General features: G+C 36.6%; 1 protein-coding gene across 6 annotated transcripts; it reads right to left on the bottom strand.

Annotated features, from left to right (window-relative positions):
- Window positions 1-24,025, bottom strand: LOC141333240 (neural cell adhesion molecule 2-like). 6 transcript variants are annotated; one of them, XM_073838209.1, is made up of 7 exons: window positions 23,784-24,015; window positions 18,705-18,977; window positions 18,256-18,597; window positions 17,787-18,017; window positions 11,461-11,760; window positions 11,134-11,376; window positions 9,217-10,874 (listed from the first exon to the last, which is right to left on the bottom strand). In XM_073838209.1, exons 1-7 carry the CDS (start codon window positions 23,863-23,865, stop codon window positions 10,654-10,656), a joined length of 1,692 nt encoding a protein of 563 aa, XP_073694310.1. In that variant the 5' UTR covers window positions 23,866-24,015; the 3' UTR covers window positions 9,217-10,653. The 6 variants fall into 6 exon arrangements, with proteins under 6 accessions (XP_073694324.1, XP_073694338.1, XP_073694333.1 ...); XM_073838223.1 differs by lacking the exons at window positions 9,217-10,874; window positions 11,134-11,376; window positions 11,461-11,760; ... (2 more) ...; window positions 18,705-18,977; window positions 23,784-24,015 and adding exons at window positions 1-2,791; window positions 5,612-5,845; window positions 6,101-6,430; ... (1 more) ...; window positions 8,007-8,228; window positions 8,373-8,475; XM_073838237.1 differs by lacking the exons at window positions 9,217-10,874; window positions 11,134-11,376; window positions 11,461-11,760; ... (1 more) ...; window positions 18,256-18,597; window positions 18,705-18,977 and adding exons at window positions 1-2,791; window positions 5,612-5,845; window positions 6,101-6,430; window positions 6,534-6,803 and having other exon boundaries at window positions 23,784-24,002.
- Between the last annotated feature and the right edge of the window lie 1,501 nt (window positions 24,026-25,526).

Raw genomic sequence — 25,526 nt, 5'->3', positions numbered from 1 at the left:
AACAAATTCTGTATTAATAAAATAACACAAAAGCACACAAACATGAACTAACATGAAAAAGCAATGCTACTTTACATTCAGAGGAAGAAACATACATGTTTCCTACAACGTGTTCTCCCACATTATTCAAACACATTCAGACACGGTAAAGTAGTCAGGGTACAAACAATGTCGATAACATTTTACAGTAAGGTCGTATACTTTTTAACATTATGTATGGCTTTTGCATTCACTTTTTTTTTGTAGTGTTTAAAACCATATTATTAAGTGTTACCAACATTGTAAAGTTGAACAACTTCAGTTTACAATGTACAATACAAAGTACCATGAGCAAGTATTAGGTAAAAAATCAGCATGTGATCATTGTTTTTCCATTGACCTCATCATGCCGGGCAGAAGTAGAAAAGAGAAAAGGAAATGAACACAGCTTTCAGTATTGAAAAGGAACTTTTTACAAAAAAAAAAAAAAAATTAGCAGAGCAGTATAAATGAAGACCACAGTGAAGGACGTGTAACACCGTTGAATATTATTTGGGTTAACACGTTTTTCGTTTATTTCATCAGCATTATGGAAATTCTGTGCAATCTTTGTGATGATAGTTGTTTGCTACTGACAACACTATTTATTATTTCAGTTCGGTGATCTTTAAGTTTTAGTCTTCTCCATTGGAACTGGATTCTTGTTCATGTTAATGCATTTGCTTAATATGGCTTGCACTTTTTAGCTAGTTAAGGTTATAGTTAGGTTTAGTAAAAACAAATAGCATTTTTTAAAGCTTTCATAACATGCTCTATAATGCTTATGCACCACAAAATAAAAATACTGTATCCATCCTTATGTTTTATAAAAAAAATACATACAAAAAGCATGCTGTACATTTAATAGTAAAAAGCCAATAGATTAAAAATTTCCCAACCTTAGTATAAAAATAATGCAAGGGTGTATAACAAACAAATTTACTTTAGATATAAAACTACGGTGGATTGATAAAGCAGTTAATGGGTAAAAAAAAAAAAAAATAAGTATAGCTTTACATTCAGGACAATACAAATTGTCAACAAAAAGACATTTTGTGGAACAGACTAATTAAACAGAATTATTATTGCATGTAGCAGGTAAAATAAAGTACTTGACAGAAATGGATGTCATATTACAGTACATACCCAATACCTAATACAACAAAAGTAATATTTATGGTCTTGAATGGTTTACAAAATTAAAATATGAGCATTAGTAAAAGAAAAACAATGTAGTGATGGCAATGACAGTAATGGGATTTCCACAAAAAAAGTGGTTATAGTTAATGACAATTATGAAGCATGATTTTGTCCTATCAGGACCAGAATAATTAGTGAACACACAAAAATAAATCTAAACTGAAGCTGAATATGGTGATTTAAAAAAAAGTGCTGTAACAGTTCCGAGTACTGCAACACCATGCAATTCATGCAAAATCACGTCAGTTCACCCAATAATAAAAATCTGCTTTTCAAGTAAAAACAGTCCAACATGCTTCTTAAAGGGGTCATTGGATGCCAATTTTCCACAAATTGATATCTATAACATACTTTGGTTAAAAGCTATTCTGTTGCGAGCTATTCTGTTGCATGTTCCTTTAAATACTAATGAGCTCTGCTCGCCCCGCCCCGCCCCTCTCTGCCGTGGGATGACGAGCCGTAATGTTTACTATACAGCGTTTAGCTGCGAAACTTGCTAAAAAACCCTTCTACTCACTTCTGCCGTGGGTGAAGCTGCATCACAAATGATTTGCACAAACATAGACGCATATGCAGATCGGGATTGGCACTGTCCTTTCAAAAACGAAAGTAACGTTAATCCTCTGCGTCTTCAGCGGCTCAGATGTCGGGAGTAAATGACAGCTGCTATATTCATTATTTCATCCAACAACAGAACACCTCAATCGCCCAATCTGAGACATTTTTGTGTTCCCATGTACCTGAGTCGACACAATGGCTGGCGGTTGGGGTCGGACTGTTGCAGCTTGCTGAGGGCGGGTCTAAGGTAAGGCGTTCATGTCAATCAACTATCGTGGGAGTGGCCTCTGTCTGTGCGTCGTCATATCGACAAGAAACTGAGAGTGACCTGATTTTAAAAAGGGGATATTACTTTAAAAGATTAAGATTAAGATTAAAAAATACCACTGGGTGGATTTTATCATTGTAGGGTGGTTGTGTATACAAACTGCCAACACACATTAATGTTCAAACGACATGTAAAAGTGAATTTTACATCTGATTTTGTGTATTTTGATGTGAGAGAACAACAGCGAACAAACTTTTTCACTGGAGGAAGTGTTGTTATAGATTATGGACAAATTGGATATTTTGACCAGAAGTGATGGTTTGCAGTTAAAAATCCTTAAAGATGCAGATTTGCACTTTATGAGACGTTAATAGATGGATTTGAGTTGTGTTGATTACTTGTGATGTTTTCATCAGCTCTTGTTCTGACGGTACGCATTCATTGCAGAGGATGCATCGGTGAGCAAGTGATGTAATGCTAAATTCAAACTCATCTATAGCTTGGATGGTCTGAGGGTGAGTACATTTTCAGCAAATTTAAATTTTTGGGTGAACTGCTCCTAAAAAAACCCATAATAATCAAGTTTGTCATGATCTCCCTGAGGAGAAGGTCCTGCTTTGAGGTCGTCTCTTGTCCATCAAATGACTGAGTTCTTGGAACACTTACACTTGTATATCACATAAGATATGATTAACACCAATGCCACCACCACGCCAGGTATAACAATAGCCCAGAATGTGGTTCTGTCTGTGGAAGAAATGACATTAATGACATTAATACATTTTGATTTTACATTATGAATTAATCAACAGCTTCAGTAGCAGAACCATGACTCTGCTGGTTGTACAACACACACACTGCCAGCTGCAGTCCTGGAGCGGCCTGGCAGGACCACAACACCAGTGTACAAGAGACTATTGTTGAACTATTCCTCATTTCGCATAAAAGTGCCTGATGAATCATTAAATGCAAATGAAAAGCTTACGGAAGACCACAAAAACACCCTGTTGATAAGAAATGAACTTTGGGATATGTCAATACTGAGAGTTTAAGATAATCAACTTGTATAAATATGCATGAAACACATGCATGTTTTTTTCCTCGTTTGCAGGGTTTTTATTTCAAATGGAATGATTTTCTTAATAGTATCCACCTTTTTCTTCCAGTAAAAGTGGGCACGGCCATTTGGAAATTTTATGGGTGCGACTTCTGGTTGCATCTGCGTCCAGCTATTTTTAGCTGTACTAAACAGCTTGATTTGCTGCTTGATATTGCAAATTGGTGTGTCTTACAATATTATTTTAATGTATTATCTTAATTATGAACACACTGGTTTGTAGTGCAATGTGGTTGTTATTATTATCGTTATTTCCCTGTAGCGGCTAATGAACCGGAAGTCTTACCCATATGTTAACTTCTGCCTTTTTGCATCAACATAAATCGGAAAGGCATTTATTTTAAATAATATGAAGAAAATAATCGAAAAGTGGAGAATAAATTGCCACACGGGTGTTTATTGGTTAGGTTTAGGGGTAGGTGTAGGCTTTATTGTTTTAATTAGGCAGCATCCATGTAATAATTTTAATAAAAATAATCATTTACACTCAATGCATTATTACTGCATACTTTTTTACAATGTACTACAATACTGAGGTGCAAATATCTAAGTATAAATAGCATCTAATATTATTACAAAGAAAATACTGCAATTTTTATATAGTGTAAACAAAATCTATCGCTATGTGCACTTAGTGTAAATAGCATATCGTTAAGAAAATACTGCCAATTTTAATTGGTGTAAATAGAATCCATTGCTATTTGAGCTTAGTGCAAAAAGCAGCTGCCTTTGTTTTAAAGCTTTTATTTTTCTTGAAAACGGTGGTTGCTAACAAGTGGATAAATGGGACTACAGAAGTTGGCGGGGACATTAAACATCACGCTGAACAGAAACACTAGTCAGCTTTTACAGCGTCTGTGTATTTAGAATCGTACTCTTGCAAATTATTCTAACTCAAACTTTCAAGGAAAATGTTTTATAAATAAAGACTAAAAGAGTTGTCAGAAGCAACTCATGACAACTCTCTGAAAGTTTAGCACGTTAATGTACATTACAATGTTAATGTGTTTGGTTTTGGCGGGAAATAGATCTGCTACACTGCTGCTGTGGCAGAGCGAATACCGAGACTTGCTAAAGCCAATACATCCACAGACATGTTGCAGTAAGCATATAGGAACTACTGTTGCTGCACGTATAACACGTGAATTCACCCTGTAGAAGACAGGTGGAGCTGGGGAAGTGGAGGGTTTCTGAAGCGTGCTGCAACTGCTACAGCAAGCACTGGCCAAGTAATTAAATGTTGAGCAGCAGCTCATTGGCTGCTGATAAGAAAAGAAACCAATCAGCTGCGCCATGTGAATAATTATGGCATTATGTCATATTGAGTTACAGCCTATGGGCCTTTTTCACATTTCCGGGTTTCTCAGCAGCGGAAGTTGTCATAGTTCGGTAAAAGCTGAAAGCAGTGCATGGGAGAGTACCACAAAAATATTTTTTGCATTCTCATTTGCTCAAATCTATGATAATGTTTTGACGATTTTCAATCAAAGGAAAAAAATTGTGAGAGACTGATATCAGCAGTCAGAAGAGAGAACGATGTCAAATTTACCGTCTCTCCCATAGACACTGCACTAGAAACACACTCGAATGAGCTCTAAAGGATTACTCCATTACACATTAATCACTTACCCCCATGTCGTTCCAAACCTGATTTACTGACAATTCGCACATTGAAGAACACAGACGCAGCCAGATTATTTATATAAAGACCAGCGCAATCTACCAAGAGCAGCGCAAATTACCGCCTGCTTTAAAACAGGGCTTGTTGGGTGTTAAATAATGGCACAAATACTTTTAATTTGACAAGCGCATACCAAAGTGTATCACGTTGCGTGATTTATTTTAATACTCTCCTCCCACAAGTTTTGCATCTGAAAGGGAATGCATATTGCAAATGCATATTTAATAAGGTCAGACGCAAAAATAACTGCGTCCACACCTTGTCAGTGCTAATTCTTTACGGCGCATCCTGACGATAATATTTTTAAGACAGAAGACGGTTTGCGTTGGTGCAAGCTGTTAGTAAATCTGGCCCTTTTATTGGTCACAGAGCTTATTTTCTGCTATAATCCAAATTTTAGGTAATTCTACCTTTGGACTAGCCTAGAAAAATAAATCATCATTGCAGAGCCCTATTGAACAGTAAGGGCTGGTTCACACAGAACACATTTTTGTTTTGAAAAATACGAGATCAACATATGGGCAGTGGAATGGGGAAAAATGTCAGGAAGCGTTTTTTAAAAAGTTGAACAAGTTAGACACGAGCACAATAATCAAACACATCCGTCTAGCATGTTTGCATAGAAAAACAATGGAAAAGTAGTGTAATAGTGAACAGTGTGAACAGCCCCTAAAAATGTTAAGTGAATTAGTGAATATAACTTCAATACTGAGATGAACACTGCCTGAAGGCAAAGAGGCAGATTAGTGTTTATTCAGTCAAAACTAACCTGTTTCTTCGACAATGAACACTTTGCTGTCTTTTCCCAGAGAGTTTTCGGCGGTGCACGTGTATTTTCCTGGACTGAGTGTGGAGGACGGGAGCTTTGAGGAGCTGCTCTTCTCTTTCAGATGCTCTGAGTGCCATGTGTACGTAGGAGCCGGGTTTGCCTTCACTGTACAGTCTAGCATAACCTCCTCGTTTTTAACGATGGTCTCTGTTGAATTGGAGTGTTTTGGTTTATCTGAGGAGGACAGAGATGCATTTCTCAGCACAGCAGCAACATGTTGAGCAGCTGTTATTAACAGATCAGTAAAAAAAAACGCACAACTGAAACCTTTTCATCTGTGTTATTTCAGTTTATAATATGTCATACCTTACCAAATAAAATCTCTGCATGTGATTAAATATAACAGTTGTACATTATTCACACTAGATAGAAGGCCCTTCAGAAAATATAAGCTGAATTAAACAGCAAGTTTAGCAATAATAAACTTACAGTGTACTTCAGCACTGAGAGGTTGTGATGTGACTGTAGGAGGAGGTTGAGGTCCTTCTGCTCCCAGTTTCAGCTCTGCTACACATCTGTATTGAGCTCCATCATCAGCTCTGTCTGGACGGATCAGGAGTGTGGTCATTTCATTCACTGGAGTCTTGATGGTGTCAGTGAAAGTGGTTTGATCCAGCAGAGTTTGTCCTTTGTACCATTTGACAGTGAGATTCTGAACAGGAGCCACATCATGAACGTCACACTGGAGCTGATACTGGTTTCCCTCCATCATTGGTCCGCTGTGTTTTACAATACTGATGGACACACTGTCTGGAGTCTCTGTGGAGGAAGATTCACACACTCTGAAATCTACTGTGATGAATGTACTTTAGATATTTCTGAGGATGAAGAAAAAAAGAATATCAATAACAGGGAAACTCACTGTAAACAGTTACTGGGAGATTTACTTCACATGGTTTAGCTTGGCTTTTGTTATAGTTTATGTAGCAGAATGGCTCTATGTCCCATTCTGTCAGATCTGACACACTCCATGTGATCACACTGGCACTGGTCTTGTCCACTCCTCCCTCACTGGCTTCCCATCCCATCCCATAATGCGGGACAGTAGCGGTACAGTTAACTGCAGCAGAACCACCGTACTCCACAACAACACTCTTCTGGCTGAGCTGAACAGGACATTCAGCTTGTGTACCTGTTGAACACATTAAAGAGTAGTAATAAACAAAAGTCATGTTACTCATCTGACAACAAATGAGCAAAATTGCCCCCCAAACATTTCTAAATATTTTACACAATGCCTTTCAATGTGTACCTGTTAAGTAAATTGAAAACAGAATAATTGCATAATGGGATTGTTCACTTGACATACTGAACACAAATAACCAACTATTGCAAATTATGACTTGAAATAAAAATGAGCAGATTCTCTGGATTCTTGGTGAGGATTTGGTATTTTATTGAGTTTACTGACCAGCTGCATGCAAAACAAACAAGAAATGCTCTTGCTATTATAGAAGACCATCAGTCTATGACAGTTGACTCTTAAAAACAAAGAAGCTCATCCGTTCTTACCATTAGGGAAATGAAATTAATTCACTGACACAGCAGGGTCATTCTAAATTTCTAATTTACAAGTGGCCACCACCACCTGCGTTATCTTTTCTAAAGACGACAAAACAAATCCAGTATGTTTACATTTAATTTTCATTTCATTGGAGTATTTACTTCACGAATATGAATTTTTGTCCCATCTTGGCCCTGCCGTTAAACCACTCCTTTCTGTTTTAGCAGTCACAGGAAAAAAACCCATTCTATTTATCATTTAGAAGACAAGTTTTTTGATTAAAAATAGTTTCCGCAGGTAATGTGTCAACTTTGTTACCATCACAACTCAGTAATTTATATGATTCAAGAAAACTTAAAGAAACTTTAAGAAAATGTTATGACATCATCTTTATCTCAGTATCTGAACATGGACAGGTAAGTATCTGCTTTATCACTTATTGTAATTTGTTACGTTTGTATAGGGCTATATAAATCCTGTACACACAAAAAAATTATATTTGTAGTAATAAACAGCTTGTATTGTCATGTTGACTGTGAAAACAAAATTAGTAATGGCTAAATGAACTGCTGCCAGCACTAAAAATAATGAGTACTCAAGCACAGATCATATTACAAGCGCTACAGTAAATACTAGCGTGACTCCTTAGTGTACAGTAATGAATTAACTCAAATATGTCACCATTTTAACGCAGAGACGATAGGTCAACGACGCTCAAATTACCCATAGGAAAGTAAATGTTTAAAAGACATTCAAGTGCGTAGCTACTAGTTAATCAAAGTATTCGCCTCACGTACCGAAAGAATAAAAGGCAAATAGGTTAATACAGACCTGTGAGAGTCACAAACAGTACAACTGCTGAAAGACAAACAAGTCCATGTAGACATTGCAGCATATTGGACGTGTTCGAGAGTACCATCGACCAGACAAAAGCGCGGTTAAGGAGTGCAAGTAAATAAATGTGTTTCCTCTGCTTCTGCCTCTGCCTTCAGATTTAGTGACTGTCCAGTGGCTTCTCAAACCTCCAAACCCCACCCTTCTCTCCGGAAGCTCCTATAGAAACGAAAGCATGTCAGTTCACATGAGAGAAAACTTACGCGCAAACAAGTTTCTTGTTTTAAATCTCAGACGCTAACTCAAACAAGACGCATTATTAAAGGGATACAAACCCTCTTACTAACAAAACGACATTTTTACCTGCTGACCACTAAGACCATCTAAAGTGGTCAAAATTCCTCTAAAACCATGCTAAATTAGCTACAGCCAGGCTGGGAGCTTATGGTTTCAACTAGTTCTTTCAACAGGACAGTGTTGACTAAATGTTTGGTTAGCACATCAAGAAGTTATATAAGCGAAATATTCCCATGTTGGAACAGTCGATTCATCGTCCCTGTTGTCTAGCTAAGCATCTGGTAAAACTGTTAAAGCTGTTTATTCAATCTTAGAATAATACAAACATTGGCCATAGTTTTTTCACCAAATGTGATATAATAAGATTAAAAACGCTAATTTTGTTAGATGAACAATGGTGCATCTCCTTCAATCTCCCAGGCAATATCTAGGTGATTTTTCACGTATTTGTAACAAATATCACCAAATATGTTTTGAAAAATTTAAAAAATCTTCAAGGAACAAGAAACAGAAAAACACCTGAGGTAAGTTAAAATAATGTACCTGTTAGTTATTAATTGTGTAGCTGTTATATACAACAGATCTTTATTTAACCGACTTGATAAAATGCAAACAATTGTTCGATACTACCCACCTTTTTCGTCACATAAGAGTTTGTAAATTTTATGGGGCTAGTTTAAGGTCTCATCTGCTTCCAGCTATTTTTAGCTGTACAAAACAACTAGTTTTGCTGCTTGATATAGGCAAATTGGTATGTCTCACCATATTATTTTAATGTATTGTCTTAATTATGAAGACACTGGTTTGTAATGCAAACAGTTTTACTATTTGTTATTTTTCTTATTTTCCTATAGTGGCTAATGAACTTACTTTATTGTGTGTGTGTGTTTTTGCAGAAGACTGAAAACAATTCTGTGAAAAGATTTTTTTATTATAATTTTTTTAAACATTTTTTTCTAAAATATTTTCAACAAATTCATTTACAAATTCAAATGTCATGTGCATATAAGGACAAACGGTTTAAAATCCATAAACAAAATTAAAAACCCACCAGATTACAGGTGAGATTACATTCACATAGAGATCAAAAGCAGAGATTCAGTGATGTGATTAAAAAGATAGTTCAAACAAACACGGAAGCTCTGCCATCATTTATTTATCCTCATGTCGAAGTGAAAAGGTGAATTTTTGAAGAACCTTTACGTAAAACTTTTCCATACAAAAGCAATTGATAATGATCATACATATCAAACTGAAAACCTTCAGAATATATAGTTTTGTATGGGTAGCCCTTATGATGATTTTTTTTAAACCTTTTGAAGCTTTACAGACATAGCCACTATGAACTGTAAAAAACAAAAAAAATAACAGCATGCAGCTTTTTGAACAACATGAGGGTGAGTGAATGATGACAGAATTGTCATTTTTGGTTAAACTATCCTTTTAACACCATTATACAGCTTGAGCCATAAAACTGGCACACTTACTTTATGTTGAGCATCGCTTTTTTACAAACTATGAGGCCTGAGAGAATGTTCAGAAATTCATCCAAATATTTTCCCACAGGTTCAGCACGAGAGACCTCATACCCAAGCTTTCACTTCTTCACAGTCGCCGTGTGCTTTAAAAGTGCGGATTTCACCACAGGAATTGAAACTTTAAACATAATTCTTTAACGAACTAACAGAATCAACTCTGGTGTCTTTGACAAGTCACACTTTGATATAATCAGATTAAGCAAACAGTATGCCTACTTGGCATGGTATCCAGAGAGCTCCACCATATCCCAGGAAGAGCTGGGGTGGAAGAGAGATGCTGGAAAACTGTTGTGAAACAAAGGTAAGTTGGCTGCGTATACATTTGCTATTGTGCTTAATTGGTTGATTATCTGAACCGTGCTCCTCCTGGACTTTGTGAATAAAACCGTTTCGTAATATATACTGTATAGCACATCTTGGCAAAACACAAATATTCAAAATGATCAATGTGCCAGAGACATATACAAAAGAATAGTCTTTCTTGTTACACAATTTAACAAGAACCTTCCCTTAAAAAGGCGTACAAATCAAATAATGTCACTTTGTAGTTGATGAAAATTCACACTGCAGACATCAGGTCCTGAGCATTTCTTTGTCATCTGTACTTTCAGATATCTTCCTCTGGTCCATTAAACAGCAGATTGCTGAAAAAGTTCATTTTGACTGGATCTAGGAGTGAAGTGAATGAACAGGTGCTCCATGAATGAGTAATAATAATAAAGTCTTGAAGAAACTAGCCCCAAAGTAGAGGCCTGGAGACTTCCAGTCTAAAAATCCCTTGTGGACATTGGGAGCCAGGGGTTCGTAACCTAAGCAAGGATATCACTCTGAGACAGTTTCTTCATTGGAATAGGGTTGTGTTTGCCATTCTGTGCTACGTTTCCATTTTGCTCAGGAAGCTTGGCATCCTTCAGGCTATATCGGCCCATCTTGGCTGTTTTGTAGTAGATAGAGTAGATGAAGATGAAGATGACTGAGATGAACGCCACAGTGACTGCAATGAGTCCTGCTATTAAAGGCAGGTAGTCCTCTGTTTAAAGAGAAACAAAGCACACCAAAAGATCAGACAAGTGCTAAAATAGCAGAAATAAAACAATACTTCATTATTTTACCATTTCAGAAGCAAAAAATTTATATTTGTGAAAATCTGAACGTCACACATTTTATCTTTAGATATGTGTTTGGCCTGATTAAAATAAGGGGTGTTTCAAAACTGTAATTCTAAAGTAAAACTACATGTAAACAGCTGTTGGAAATGTAAACCAAAACATGCAAAAATGCAAAGATACCTTTTAATACCACTTTTATTTTTTTGGTGGTCGAGCCAACAGAATTGCTTGCATTGCATATCACATACTCAGGTGTTGACTCTGATACAGTAAGTATTTCATTTTTTATCATCTCCTGTCCGTCAATGCTCCAGCTGATCGTTGGTTCTGGGTTCCCCTTGGCTTTACATATAAGCACCTCTGAAAAGCCTCGAAACACAGGCACTGTTGAAGGCAGGTTGGTCTCGTTGATGATCGGTTTAACTACAGATAAAAGAAAATAAAAAACAGGTTTTACATGATGATAATCAAGGCCGCTGAAATATCTAGTAAACTTGGACAACATACAATGTACAGTAATGCTGAGATGTTCCGATGACAATGTTGGATAACTTTCATTCCTTTCTGCTTCCTGCTCTGCTTCACACCGGTATTGAGCTTCATCATCAGTTCGGTTTGGCTTGATCTGGAGTTTAGACGTGTTACTGATTGAAGTCTTGATGGTGTCATTGAAGACGCTTTCATTCTGATTGAACCATCTCACTGTAACATTCTTAAAAGGAGCCACATTCTGAATGAGGCACTGGAGCTCATAATCTTTGCCCGCTATCACTGGTCCTTCATGATTCACAAAGCTGATGAAAATACCTGGAAGACACATTAAGCATAATAGAGTAGCTGAAATCCCAAATACTTGGGGTGCAAAATACAAATAATTGTATTTAATAGAAAAACATTTGCCTTTAAAAGTTGTCCAGATGAAGTTCTTAGCAATGCATATTGCTAATAAAAAATCAGTTTGGATATATTTACAGTAGGAAATTTACAAAATATCTTTATGGCGCATGATCTTTACTTAATATCCTAATGATTTTTAGCATAAAAGAAAAATCAAAAATTTTGACCCATACAATGTATTGTTGGCTATTGCTACAAATATACCTGTGCTACTTCTGACTGGTTTTGTGGTCCAGGGTCACATTTAATACTTTCTCTGGTAACTAGTAGTGTAACTAATTACTAATAAAATTTAAGTAATTATATTACAGTTACCATCCGAAAAACATGGCTAGTTAATAGTTAAATTTGTCACAATTGCTCAATCACCCCTATCAATTTTCATAATAACTGTCGGGAGAAACGATGACAAAAACACCAATGTCACATGTAAATTGTGTAGTGGTACTAAGACTTTACTGCAAATGCCAACATGTTAAGTTTGTTACTATATTGCTGCTTTATTAAATCCAGTTGGATGGCAATAATAAGTAATGTAACTAGTAATGAGTAATATATTCAATTTTCTGAGTGACTAGCCCAACAATGAGCCGAACAGAGTGTTTTCATGACGCAAAATCAATCATCCATATTGGCGGCACTGAACTTAAACAATGCCTCTAAATCAAACAAAACTAACATGTTTTGCTGATTACTGCTGCTGAAAATGGTCAATTATTATCATCATGTTTTGGGCTGTACTAATCGGTCGGACCGGGAAAAAACATTTGGAGTACTATAGACCGCTAAAAGTTTATACAAATCAAGGAAAAGAGTGCAAAAAACAGGAACAAAAGGCGTTTATGGATGGCCAAACAAAACCAGGACTTCCAGGGCAAGAATCTTGACAACATTCATGATTATTAATATCATTTCCAGTCAGGTATGTAAAATATTAGGCTAATATCTTAATTAATACTGCTTATATGTATCTTTACCACCTATTAACTTTAGTCTGTCAATATTGTGCCCTTTCCTGCTTACTAAGTCCTTCTCTATATGATTTAGCAGCTTCCACACGTTTTTCCATGGTTTAGACAGCATAAATAAGCAGAACAACATATTCAGTAGTACATTAACCGTGCAATCCACGCTGTTGTTTACATCCGAGTATCTCCAACTTTGCCGCACATCCGGTAACTGACCAAACTGTGACATAAGTGCAAACCCTCTATACATTCAGCTTCCTATTTTGTATTGTTATCAGTGTGGTATTTCCAGGAAATGCCAGCGAGCTGTGATATTTTCCGTTCTTGGGACACATTTTCTCTGTACCCCTTCTACAAAAAAAAAAAAAAAAACACCACCTAGCCACCTAAGGACAGTAACCAAGCTTTTTAGGCTACATGTTTTAAGATGTTTTTAGCAGGAACCCAAAAACAATGGCAGCGTATGAGTTCTTAAAGCAAGGGAACATTTTGCAAGTCTCAACTAACTAAAAATGAGCATGTAAACATTTGGCAGTAATGAGAGTAAAACAAACCTGTGATGATTCCTTATAAGTAACGTTACTAGCTTCAGAAAGCCCCTAACTTAAGTCAGTAAGTATAATTAAATCTTCAAAACTAACTACAGTATATTTGCAATTACTGACTACTTTTATGTCTGCCTGTGGTTAAACTGATATGTGCAGGCTGTTAATGATAATAAGCACAGTGTATTTATCTTGTTTGACAACGTTATTCTATCGCTATTTAAACAGTGTTACTCAAAGTCTTTTCAGAAGGGAGTCAAAGCGGAGGAAATGAAATACCACGGCGTTTTAATCACTCTTTAACTTAATTAACCCCCCTTTATCAAGTTTAACATGAAAGACTGCCCTGAAAATATAGCATTTTTTTTTCCAGGATTGTAAAAGATACAACACTCGTTATATAAATATCCTACCATCCAACGCGTACCGCAGCGACAGTACATCCAAAATGAGACACGTGAAGAATATCCAATTGCTCCGCGCCGTCATTTTTAGCTGAAACTTAGCTCCGCTGTATTGACACCGTTTTGAACCAGCTAACGGTGTTTAACTGTTCAGCCAGTAACACAACAAACGGTCTCGGACCCTTCATTTATCGCAGGAAACCACTGCCCAGTCTGCCCTCGCATAGCTGCCTCTTTTAGTTAATGTTAACCCTCCCCCACACATCTCAATAAAAGTGCACGTTGCAACTTTATTCATTTGCACCCTGTCACGACAAACAGAAAACAGAGCTCATTCACATATCTTTTAGATAAGCGTTTTGAACATCGCATTAAGTGTTTAAAGACCACCTTTGAAAAGCCACAACTCTTTTCTTCACCCCATTTCCCTTCTTTGTCAACACATCCTCAAGCTTGGTTATATAGGCTAAATAAGGGTGGGTCTATAAAAACATGCGGTTTCATATCACTTCCCACAACGCTTTCTGTGTCACACTGGATCCCCAGACATGGGTCATGACTAATGCATACTCACTACTATACAGTATGCACAAAGGAATAAATACATGAGAATCTGTGAGTGTGAAACCAGTGCATCACTCATAAGCGTCCTTGTGACTGAATTGCTCGTTAACAGAAACATAGGCTATCTGTTGTACCAGCTTGCCGCGGCCGCAGGTCGAGCTGAATAGGGCATTCAGTAGTGTTCTTCAGTAGCGTGTACTTTACAAATAGTGAAGCTATAGAACCACAAGCAGTGTTGGGTGTAACGCGTTACAAAGTAACTCCCGCAATATAGAAATATCTAAACATAAAATATCTAAAAAAAAAAAAAAAATGTTATTCATCTATTGCACAAAAGCAGCAAGAACAACATATATGATTAGTAAGAGCAAGAATAGGCAGTTTCGATTTAAAACTTGTTTGCAGCATGAGCAATGTAGCCATCTGCTGATTTTTGGAACGCATCGCCAATCAATGGTGTTTAAGATAGAATTCACTCACTGCTCAAAAGTTTTGAACAGTGCTGAATATTGCGTGCTTACGAATCACAACACACGTAGACCTTTATGAAAGATTAATTGTGCATAATATCCATTGTGTTATAAGAGCTTTATGAGATCGCGTATGCACTGGATGCACGCAGTAGGTCATGCTTTTTTGTTTAGAATAACAGTTTTTTGTGTAAGAAAAAAAAATGTAACTAGTAATATAACTAGTAATATAACTAGTTACTTTCTCCAGGGAGTAATAAAGTAAAGTAAGGCATTACTATTTTTGAGAGTAATATGTAATATATTACTTTTTTGAGTAACTAACCCCAACACTGACCACAAGTAGACACAACTTGAAGTTGTAACTAATTCTGAGTAACAAATGATGTGTTTGAAATTATGTACTTCCACATGCAATGGAAACTGAACTATTTTATTATTCCACACAAGAGTGGTCCACAAGTTTGCCATCATTTTAAACCAAACCACGCAACCAGCCGAATTTCATTTTTTTAATATCTTAGTAACTTTTTAACAGTTTCAGTGTCAGAATGAACAATAGACAAACATACAGCTGTAAATAAGGCATTTCTAACCAAAAAAAACAACAGTAACCACAAACATTTGCATTTGCACAGATGTATGTAGCAGCCAGCAGAACATAAACAAAATGGACTGTTAAAGGGTATTATGACTTGTATGGCGTAATATAAAGTAAATTATCTCTGAAACCTATGAAAGATTTACGTTATTTTAAAAATCGACATTGTTTTATACATATTTTGTACTATGAAGGCGTCATTATGACGTGAAATGGTTGCACTCGGTGAGCTATAAGCGCTACCTGTTGCTGTTTTTACCACAACACAACTGGGAATTCACAACTCAGAAAATAAAATACTGATGTGATGACCGCAGTTCCTGAAAGTGCTTTTAGGTGGTGATGGATATAAGCGTAGGCTTAAACCAAATGTTGTACCATTGATTTTTTTCCCACAAGGAGTCTAAACGTCCCAGATATCAAGTGAAATGAGGCAACAATGTCGGAATGTTTACATCCTGCCAGGATTGTATATAGCGTTTCTTGTCTCTGCCTCTTGTAAGCTCTTTCAGCAGCTGTGGTCTACTAAATTCTCAAATGCATCAGGGCTAAAGTGGAAAGAACAAACATGCTGGGTTTTTTCATCCACAGGCATCTTCCCATTCTTTTCTTCTCTTCTTATCGCTAGTAAAGCAGTGCTTTTCTTGTTGCCCTTCAACTGAAAATTACAACCAAAAGCCGCACAATGTGGCATCGTATCAGCTAACAGTTAGCCCTAGTAGCTCATCTAGTGCAACTATTTCACATCATTGAAATAATGGCGCCCCCATAGTCCAAAATATGTCTTTTATGGGTTTTCTGCTAAATATTTCAGTTCAAGCCATACAAGTCTTAATGCTGGGGTTCCCTTTAAGGCTTACAAACTGGCAACCAGTTTCATGCTTTAAATAATGCGATACGCATGCAAGCTTTTGCAATTATTATTATTTTTTTGGCTATTGTGGAATACATCAGCCAGGTTTAGAGCCATTTAAAACAAAGAGGTGTATCTATATTCAATCTTTCCAAGCAACAAAAAAGCTTCAGTGGTGCAGTACTAGTATTGTAATAGGTGTGGATTCATTCCCTCAGCATTTCTTAATAGCTAATACACTTAGCACAGTGTATAAAAAATATATATTTTCAATTTGTTTACAACATTAATGAGTGAAAATAGAAATGTTCAGTGCAGTGAAATTCTTTAAAAAACGTTTTTTTTAATGCAGTAATATTCCATATGTTGAGTAATATTTGTGCTCCAAACAAGACTAAGACTATGTGAATTCCATATAATAAATAAAGATTCTATTCACAACAATTGATCACAAAGTGATCCTTAAGTCACTACAAAATTACAACCTCCAGTGATTCAGTGTCTTTCTCAACATAATATATATATATATTCAGAATAAATAAAGTTTCTTTATAAAAACATACAATTATTCAACAAAAGCCTAATAAGGACTAATCATTTTTAGTTGATCAACATCCTCAGTCAACAGTGTTAGTGTTAGATATGCGAGTGAAGTGAAATAACACTGATCCATATGTTCTCTCTTCACAGTCTGATCAATTCAATTCAAGACAAAGAGCCTCAACAGATGGAGAACATGTGGAGTCATAACCAAGGCAGAGATATTTCTCTGACAGAGTTCCTTCATAGGGACTGTTCTGACTGCGCTAAGAGTTCGTTACGTGCATTAGGGTTCTTCACATCATAATGGCCCATCCTGTTTTTTTTGTAGTAGGTCAAGTAGATGTAGATGAAGATGACTGAGATGACCACCACTACAGCAACAATAATGCCTACTATTATGGGTATGTAATCCTCTGTGTCAAAAATAAAAACAAATATATGAGAAAATCAGCACTTTAGTAAATGAAATCCTAGCAAGGCATGATGCAGGATATACAGTATCTCTATCCTGCATCATGCGTTCAACATTAAAAGTGAAGCTAATCCAAATAAGTCTAGTGTGATCACAGTGACATTAACACTGCAAGCAGAGCGCTACAAGACCAACAACCCAAGCAGCTTAAAAACGTGCAAATAATTTTTGAAAGGCCAAAACACTAACCACAAAAGAAGCTGTGTGAAATCAGAAAGTTGTGTGTAAATTAGTTTAGAACGGATGAATGAAATTTGCATTAGTCAAAGACAAAAAGAATTAATCACATGCATGTGTGATTTTTAACAGAGGAGCTTCAAATGACCTAACATTTAATCTACCCCTGACAACATGATAATTTGCATATTTAATATAACCAAAATAAGCATTTTGCTTAATATCAGACCAATACAATTCTAAAACAGCCACAATTCCTTTCTGCAGTATTACTTACTAAAGCAAATTGAAACAGCTGTTGGAAGTCAATGCAAAATGACACATAAAAAGCATAGTTACCTTGTATAGACACTTCTACGCTGTCCCAACCAGCAGAATTGCTTGCATTGCAGGACACATTCTGAGGTGTTGATACATTAAGTGTTTCACCATATTCTGTTTTATTTCCACCGAGGCTCCAGCTGATTTTTGGTATTGGGTTTCCTTCAGCTTTACAAACAAGCTTCACTGGATAGCCTTGAAATACAGGCACTATGGATTGCAGTTTGGTCTTGTTGATGATCGGTTTAACTACAGGAAGAAGCCAAAAACAGACAGGTCAAGAGCTTTTTGCATCTGCATACTTTATCTTTAATTTCTTATGTTAGTCCATGTTCATTTTAATCTTGTAGTTTTCAACAAAACTAGTCAAATTAAAATATTTGACTCAAAAAAGTCACATGTTGCATCAAGTCTGCTCGATTTGAACATGTTAAATGATTTATGTTCTAAAAAATAATTATCATAGAAGTTGACAGATCTTACGTACAATGTACAGAAATGTTGAGAGGCTCTGATGTTTTATTTGGAGGAGGTTGAGGTCCTTCTGCTCCCAGATCCAGCTCTGCTGCACATCTGTATTGAGCTCCATCATCAGCTCTGTCTGGACGGATCAGGAGTGTGGCTGTTTCATTCACTGGAGTTATGCTAGTGTCTTTGAAAGTGGTTTGATTCAGCAGAGTTTCATTCAGAGTTTGTCCTTTGTACCATTTGACAGTGAGATACTGAACAGGAGCCACATCTTTAACGTCACACTGGAGCTGATACTGGTTTCCTTCTATCATTGGTCCACTGTGATTCACAATACTGATAGACACATTGTCTGGAGTCTCTGTGGAGGAAGATTTACACACTCTGAAATCTGCAGTAATGAATGTACATTTATTAGACATTTCTGAGAATGGAAAGACAAAAAATATAAATAACAGAGAAACTGACTGTAAATAGTGACTGGGAGATTTACTCCACACGGTTTATCTTGGCTTTTGTCATAGTTTATGAAGCATAATGGCTTAATGTCCCATTGTGTCAGATCTGACACACTCCATGTGATCACACTGACACCTTTTATCTTGTCCACTCCTCCCTCACTGGCTTCCCATCCCATCCCATAATGCGGGACAGAAGCGCTACAGTTAACTGCAACCGAACCACCGTACTCCACAACAACACTCTTCTGGCTGAACTGAACAGGACATTCAGCTTGTGTACCTGTTGAACACATTGAATAGTAGGCTGTAATTTACAACATATTTTAACCATATACACAGTTGTAAGAAACACAAGTCCTGTTCTGACAACAAATTAGCAAAAATAGCAAAATATTTTTTTTACCCCCAAACATTTGTACTAGTGGTGTGACAAGACACTTATCTCACGAAACGAGACACGAGACTGGGTTCATGAGCTTTTTTTTACTTTTTTAAAAAAAGTCCTCAATGATTAAATATACAGGGGAAAAAAGTATTTTATTCAACTAAAAAACACAAAATGCAAAATATGTAGGTGCATTTTGATATGACCTTGTACTTGATGAAATTAAACTTCTATTTTAATGAATTATATGCAATAATAAACATGTAAACTAAAACCGCATGATTCTGGATAAATTGAAAAACAATTTATTTTTATAAATTAGAGATCACGATTCTAAAGAAAAAAGGGAAAAGAAATCTAAACAAAATTACATAATTTACTAGTGGTTCTGACAGAATATTCATTGCTTAAGTCTTTTAAAAAATATATTCAAACAAAATAAAAAAAATTAAGTCAGTGTCTCAATTAATAAAGACTTGTTTCACAATTGGAATCTCTTGAATGTACAATTCAATGATAAATACTTTTTTAAACGTGCAGTTGAAACACTTTTTCACACAGGGCCATGTGGGTTCGGATTTCGTTTTCCCTTCATAAAAAAACCCTTTGTTTAAAAACGGCATGTTGTGTTTACTTGTGTTATCTTTGATTAATATTTACATTTGTTTGATGATCTAAAACATTAAAGTGTGACCAAAATGCAAAAAAAAAAAAAAATCAGGATCAAAATCAATACTTTTTCACACCACTGTACGTGTTAAGATACTTTCGTTTTGTTCGCTACTGTAGACAATAAGTGTTTATACCCAAACTATAAGCTTTTATCCCAGTACTTATATTATTTAAATATCTGTAAGAAAGAAATAATGATGATGTGGTTAAAAAGACTGTTTGTGTTGCTCTTTCTGAATCAGCAGCAGCAAGAATGCAGATTTAAATGTCTTTAACGCCTGTTTCAAATCATAAGCATCAGTGGAGCGTCTGAAACAGTTGTAATAGACACCGCTGAATCGTTGTCATACAGGAATAAGATCGCGGGGATGCCTGTATAGAAATCATGATATTTTAAAGATTACTGTAATCATGCAGCTCTAATGTAAACACTGCAAAATGCTTGCTATGATATTGCCATGTTCTCGTGAGGCCAGTCAGATCTTGCGGGACACACATGCCACGAGATCTCATCACATCCCTAATTTCTACATATTTATTTTTTTCTCAAGCTACACAAAATCACAATGTACAAAATCAAACATTGCCTTTCAAGTCACTGCCTTTTTGTTTTATGAACTTAACATATAATTTTACTTTGCAGTTTGCTTTTATAAATCTGACCTTAATTTAATTTGACTTTAAAAATAAGTTTTAATAAGATTTAAAAAAACATTGAGATTCTGCATGCCTAATCTCAGCAGGAAAAGACTTTCATAGTTTTTGAGCAATTAAAAAAAACTATAGCTTTTAAATGAGCAAATGGAACAATTGACCCCTCGCAAAAACCTGTCCTTCTTAGTTACTGTTGCTATGTCCGAAAAGCAATGGCGCTCTCACACTACACATCATATTCTCAAGCAGTTAAAAATACGTGGAGCAAAGAGGAAACTATATAATATAAGTATTTGGCACTGTGATGAACACCAAATACACAAATCTAAATAACTAATTAAACCATTTAAACACTTAAAGTGCCCCTATTATGCCTTTTCAAATATGATATTTCATGTAGTGTGTCATGTAGCTGTATGTGAACATAAACTATCTGCAAAGTTGTGACGCTGACAGTGCACTATAAATAAAGTTTTTGTCTATCAAAAAAAAAGAGTCGGCTCACATTCGCCTAAACGAGTCGTCAGCAATTAGAATCTTTTTTCTGTAACGGCCACACGTCACGAACTACACATTTGGGTAATGTCCGCCCACATTCAATTTCGCGAACAACTTGCCCGCCCACAAACAGCAGGCCTACCATTTTCACGTGGATTACATCATGTCAAGAAGACGCCCTGCGCTGTGACAGCCTGTGAGAGTGAATTTGTTTTATATGCCCTTCCAAAAGATGAAACTATCAGTGGTTAACATTAATTTTTTCAACACCTCAGCAGTCCAATGCCAATCTTGTGTTGTGTTCGCGTCATTTTACTGATGACTGCTTTTCTAATCTTGGGGAGTAACGTTACAACGCGAGATTCACCAAAGGCTTGGTTTTAAAAAATGGATCAGTGCCCAGTTTATTTGGACCGGCTTGCTCCTCTGAACTTCTACCTGTAAGTATGATTAATAATTGTATTTTCTAGCGATCGTTCAAAATACGTCTTTGTGTACGTTATGTTGTGTAACAACCCCGCACATGTCTTGGTAACCGGCTAACTTGCGTTTCTGTAGTTCTGTTGTTCAGCTGTGAGTGCAATGTAGTCTAAAAAGTCTTGTGATTGATGCAGCTTGACTGTCTGTCTGCCTTATTAGTTTAAGTAATGATAATGATAAACGATGGCTTAACGCAGTGTTATGGATTGTACAGTGTTGAAGTTCACAACGTAGAGGTGTGCCCGGTTCGCTTACAAAAGCAAATTGCAAACACTGTCCACAGTTAACATATGACACCCACTGAGAAACGTCCTGCTCCGGTCGTGCTTGCAAAACAGTTTCTTGTCGATGTGACACTTCAACCGTTTCATCGTCAGACTCCGGCTCGAATTGATAGGGTAAAATCGAGGCTATCTTTTCTATGCATTAACAGGTCTCCGCAGCTGTCATTCAGTTATGCCAATGGGCGTTTCGTTTTGCGCTGTAGCGGTAGACCAATCCAAAAGGACTGCACCATCTGACCAATCACAGCAGTGAGGGCTCACGGAAAGGAGGGGTTTAGAGAGACTGATTCTTCGAACTGCTTCACACGAGTCGTTTACGAATCATTTAGAAACGGGGTAAAAATAAATCTAATTTTGGAGAAAACTAAAGTGTTTTTTGAACTTGCATACATGTAAACCTGTTTTAAGAGACTATTACAACAATATTAACTACCTTTAAAATGGCATAATAGGGGCACTTTAAAGCAGTTCTGGTCTCAAACTCAATTCCTGGAGGGCCACAGCTCTACACAGTTTAGCTCCAACCCTAATCAAACACACCTGTTCCAGCTAATCAAGGTCTCCAGGATTACTAGAAACTTCCAAGCAGGTGTGAGTTGGAGTTGGTTGGAGCTAAACTCTGCAGAGCTGCGGCCCTCCAGGAATTGAGTTTGAGACGTCAAACAGACTTAAACAGAAAGCAGTTTTGTTTATGAGGTAACGGCTGCATTATGTTTAGCGCCATCTGCTGTCAGAGAATGAAAGTGCGCTTTTATCCAGAGCGCCTCTCATGCACTCTGCCATGCGGATGTACGACAATTCTGAAGTTGGAGGAGAAAATTAGATGGGTGTTTTTCGACATTACCTAACTCTCGAACCAGAATACACAGAGAACACCAGAGCTAGACAAGATGGGGTTAAAAATAATATAAATTGTAATACTTTTTTAGAAAATAACCAATTGTTTCGATAGATAAGACATTTTTTCCTTGGCTGGGATTGTTTAGAGCCCTTTGAAGCTGCATTTAAAATGCATTTGGGAAGTTCAAACTTCCAAAAAGGGAAACCATTATCCCTCGTCCTATTTAGTGGAAAAAATTTTCAAGAAAACAAAAGAAGGTCAAGTGAAAGCGGAATGCGTTCCAAATTAACCCACAACAACGCTTCACAAAGTAAGTGCTCACAGCAGAGCCAAATTACATCGCTCCCCCTTCTCTAGACATAATGGGTTGGGCTTGACCTCTGCTGACCTAATATGTAAAGTTATATTTCCTAATTTGTAAAGTTATGTTTAAACTTTAGAGATAGGACCGTCTAGCCCCACCCATTACGAGACATCTTTTGGTATCACATTGGAGAGATTGGATTTTAAACGTTACATCTGTTTTAACGTAGGCCAAATGTTTCTAACGTGAGCCTACACTTTCCATTTAGTACCTCTAAAGGCTTTTTTTAAACATGCAGCCTACCTGTGTTTATTTAAAGTTTTAAAGAAATTTGAAAACGCGTGGGGAGGGGAAAAACAGAGATCTGAAGAAAACTGAATAGAAATGCTATTGCGCCATCCTCTGGTATCCATGTAGGGGAGATTACTGTGGTGCCAAACGGAGATATGACTACTCGAAATGCAGGCGAAACCGAAAGTTTTGCGGTCTGTAACGGTCTGTTCTGTTAAAATAACTTAAAATTATATGAATGTACTTATATAAGTTTTTAGGCGTTTAAAAGTATCCACAAAACCATCAAGTGCAAGCATGTTTTCATCAGATAATAAAGAGACGCGATCGACTGACAGTAACCACGGCAACAGTTATTCGAGCTTTTCCGTTTGGACTTAGGGCAGTAAGTTATTTAAAAAAACCGACTCCTCTGAAAGTCTATTCGCACCGTTATCTGTACAAGCTCAATCACAACAGGCGGCACTCAAGTATCAAGTTACTGGACGGGCAGACACAAACCCTCTTGTTAACGTTAGCTGTTAAAGACTGTTTCATCATAATACACTTTATCAGACACATAACATTAAAACACTATGTCAGTCTATCATTCTTTGGTTGAACCGGTGACATACAAAACATGCGAACTAAGAAAGCAAGTGGCGCATTTATTAACAAAATGATTTGAAAACACTTACCTGCAACTAGTGAGAAGTACAGGAAACAAAATCCAAGTAGTCGCCAATCAGGTGTGGTGTGAGAAAACGAGCCCTTCTGCATTGTAAAAGTGTAAAACTGTAGTGCTAAGCTTTAGAAACGAGATGTCCTTCTCTCTTTGGAGATCTGCGTTACACTTCACCCAGTGAGAGATTAAAAGTGAGAGTGACCACGTGTTTGGTCAGCCTTCCTCTGGGTAGAGATGTGAGGAAGATTACTGGAATGTCCCGAAATTAATTAGGGAAGCAGCTACCAAATCTGGTTCTGTGTCCCCTTCATGCTTAACATGACCTCACTTCCAGTTATACTTTCACATTGCCCCTTAAATACTACGACATACTGGAATTTACCGAGAGTTCACAGTTTTATTTTGTACTGGCGCTAGATGTTAAGGGCTAATTTTTTTTAGCATAAAAGTCACAAATAGCCTGCTAGCAGTGGTTTTGTATGTTTGTATCTAACACCAGTTTCAAAACTCTATTCAGTAAGGAGAATATTTGCTAATTTAACCAAATAATGCTTTTGTGATAGCCTAATGCTTAAACAAGTGAACACAATAAAATCATACATTCAGGTGTTCGCTTTAACATAAATTCAGGTAAACAGGGTGAAGAGATCCACTTTATGACAATGTAGAACTGGCAGAATTTTTTAACTCAAGTTTTTATAAATGTTGAGATGTCCGTAACATGTTTTTACAAGGATTTCACTAAATGTTTTAATTAATTGGTTTACTGAATCTGAGGTTGAAAGTGATTTTATTGTTTTGTATGGTTTCATGTACAGCATTGTGGTCAACTTCTGTTGTATTAGTATGTGCTCTATAAATAAAGTGAACATTGAACATTGAACAAATGTGAAATGATCTTTAAATCAGTGTTGACCAGACACAGTTCCTGCAGTGTTATTTCATTAAGGCACATAATTACCAAAGATGTTTCCATAGGTTCTGGATAACTTCTATGGGTACATGATGAATAAACTGCGTTCCAAAAGAATCCGGAAAGCGGGGGAAGTTGGCTTGATCCTGATAAGAAGTCAGGAAGCACGAAAAGTATCTGAGATTGTGTTCGTATTGGAGTATTGAGTTCTCATTAGAGAACAGAGCACCCTGTGTCTTCTCAGCAAACTGAGGCACCTATAGCATACAAGCCTTAATACCTAAGAAGTCATCTGTAATGTATCTTTATGTTATTAACATCAACATGACATTTTTCTTTGGGTTAAAGTGTGTTGGTGAAAGGAAAATATAAGTGAAAATTCTATTTTAACAAACAGCATAAGAAATCTGATGAGGCTTGCAGCATTACTTTGTTTATTTTTTTAATGTCTTTCTTTGGAATAGGAGGGCTTTTTTGTCTGAAGGGGGGGAATGGAATGCGTTGAGACAGCAGGATAGATAACACAGATCAAGAAAGAATTCCTCTCGGATTGTATTTAAGTAACAGCACACCAGCTAGGGAGGCGTTGTAACACATATCCAGGTCAAAAGCATGATTATGAGTGTGATAATGCTTTTAAACAACATTTCAATACACAATAGAGTGACTTACATTTAGGCTGTGTTTACACTAGTGCATTTTTGTTTTAAAACACATAACTTTTGCTACGGTTACGCTGTTGTTTACACTACTCTGGCGTTTTCGACCCTCGAAAACTGAGACTTTTGAAAATGCTGCAGACCCTGTTTTAGTTTGAAAACTCTGGGGTTGCATTTCAGTGTA

This window comes from Garra rufa, chromosome 1 (assembly GCF_049309525.1).
Source record: "Garra rufa chromosome 1, GarRuf1.0, whole genome shotgun sequence".
NCBI classification, from domain to species: Eukaryota; Metazoa; Chordata; class Actinopteri; order Cypriniformes; family Cyprinidae; genus Garra; species Garra rufa.
Note: the sequence above shows the minus strand (reverse complement) of the source record. Positions and strands in the feature narration are given on the sequence as shown.

What these genes read in the sequence shown, in the direction of transcription:
- LOC141333240 (XM_073838209.1), bottom strand. Translation starts at nt 23,865, where the DNA reads ATGCAGAAGGGCTCGTTTTCTCACACCACACCTGATTGGCGACTACTT. An exon ending in TCTCCCAGTCACTATTTACA is followed by an intron (nt 18,598 to 18,704) that starts GTCAGTTTCTCT and finishes CTTCCTCCACAG; the next exon opens with AGACTCCAGACAATGTGTCT. An exon ending in AATAAAAGTGGTATTAAAAG is followed by an intron (nt 10,875 to 11,133) that starts GTATCTTTGCAT and finishes CTCTTTAAACAG; the next exon opens with AGGACTACCTGCCTTTAATA.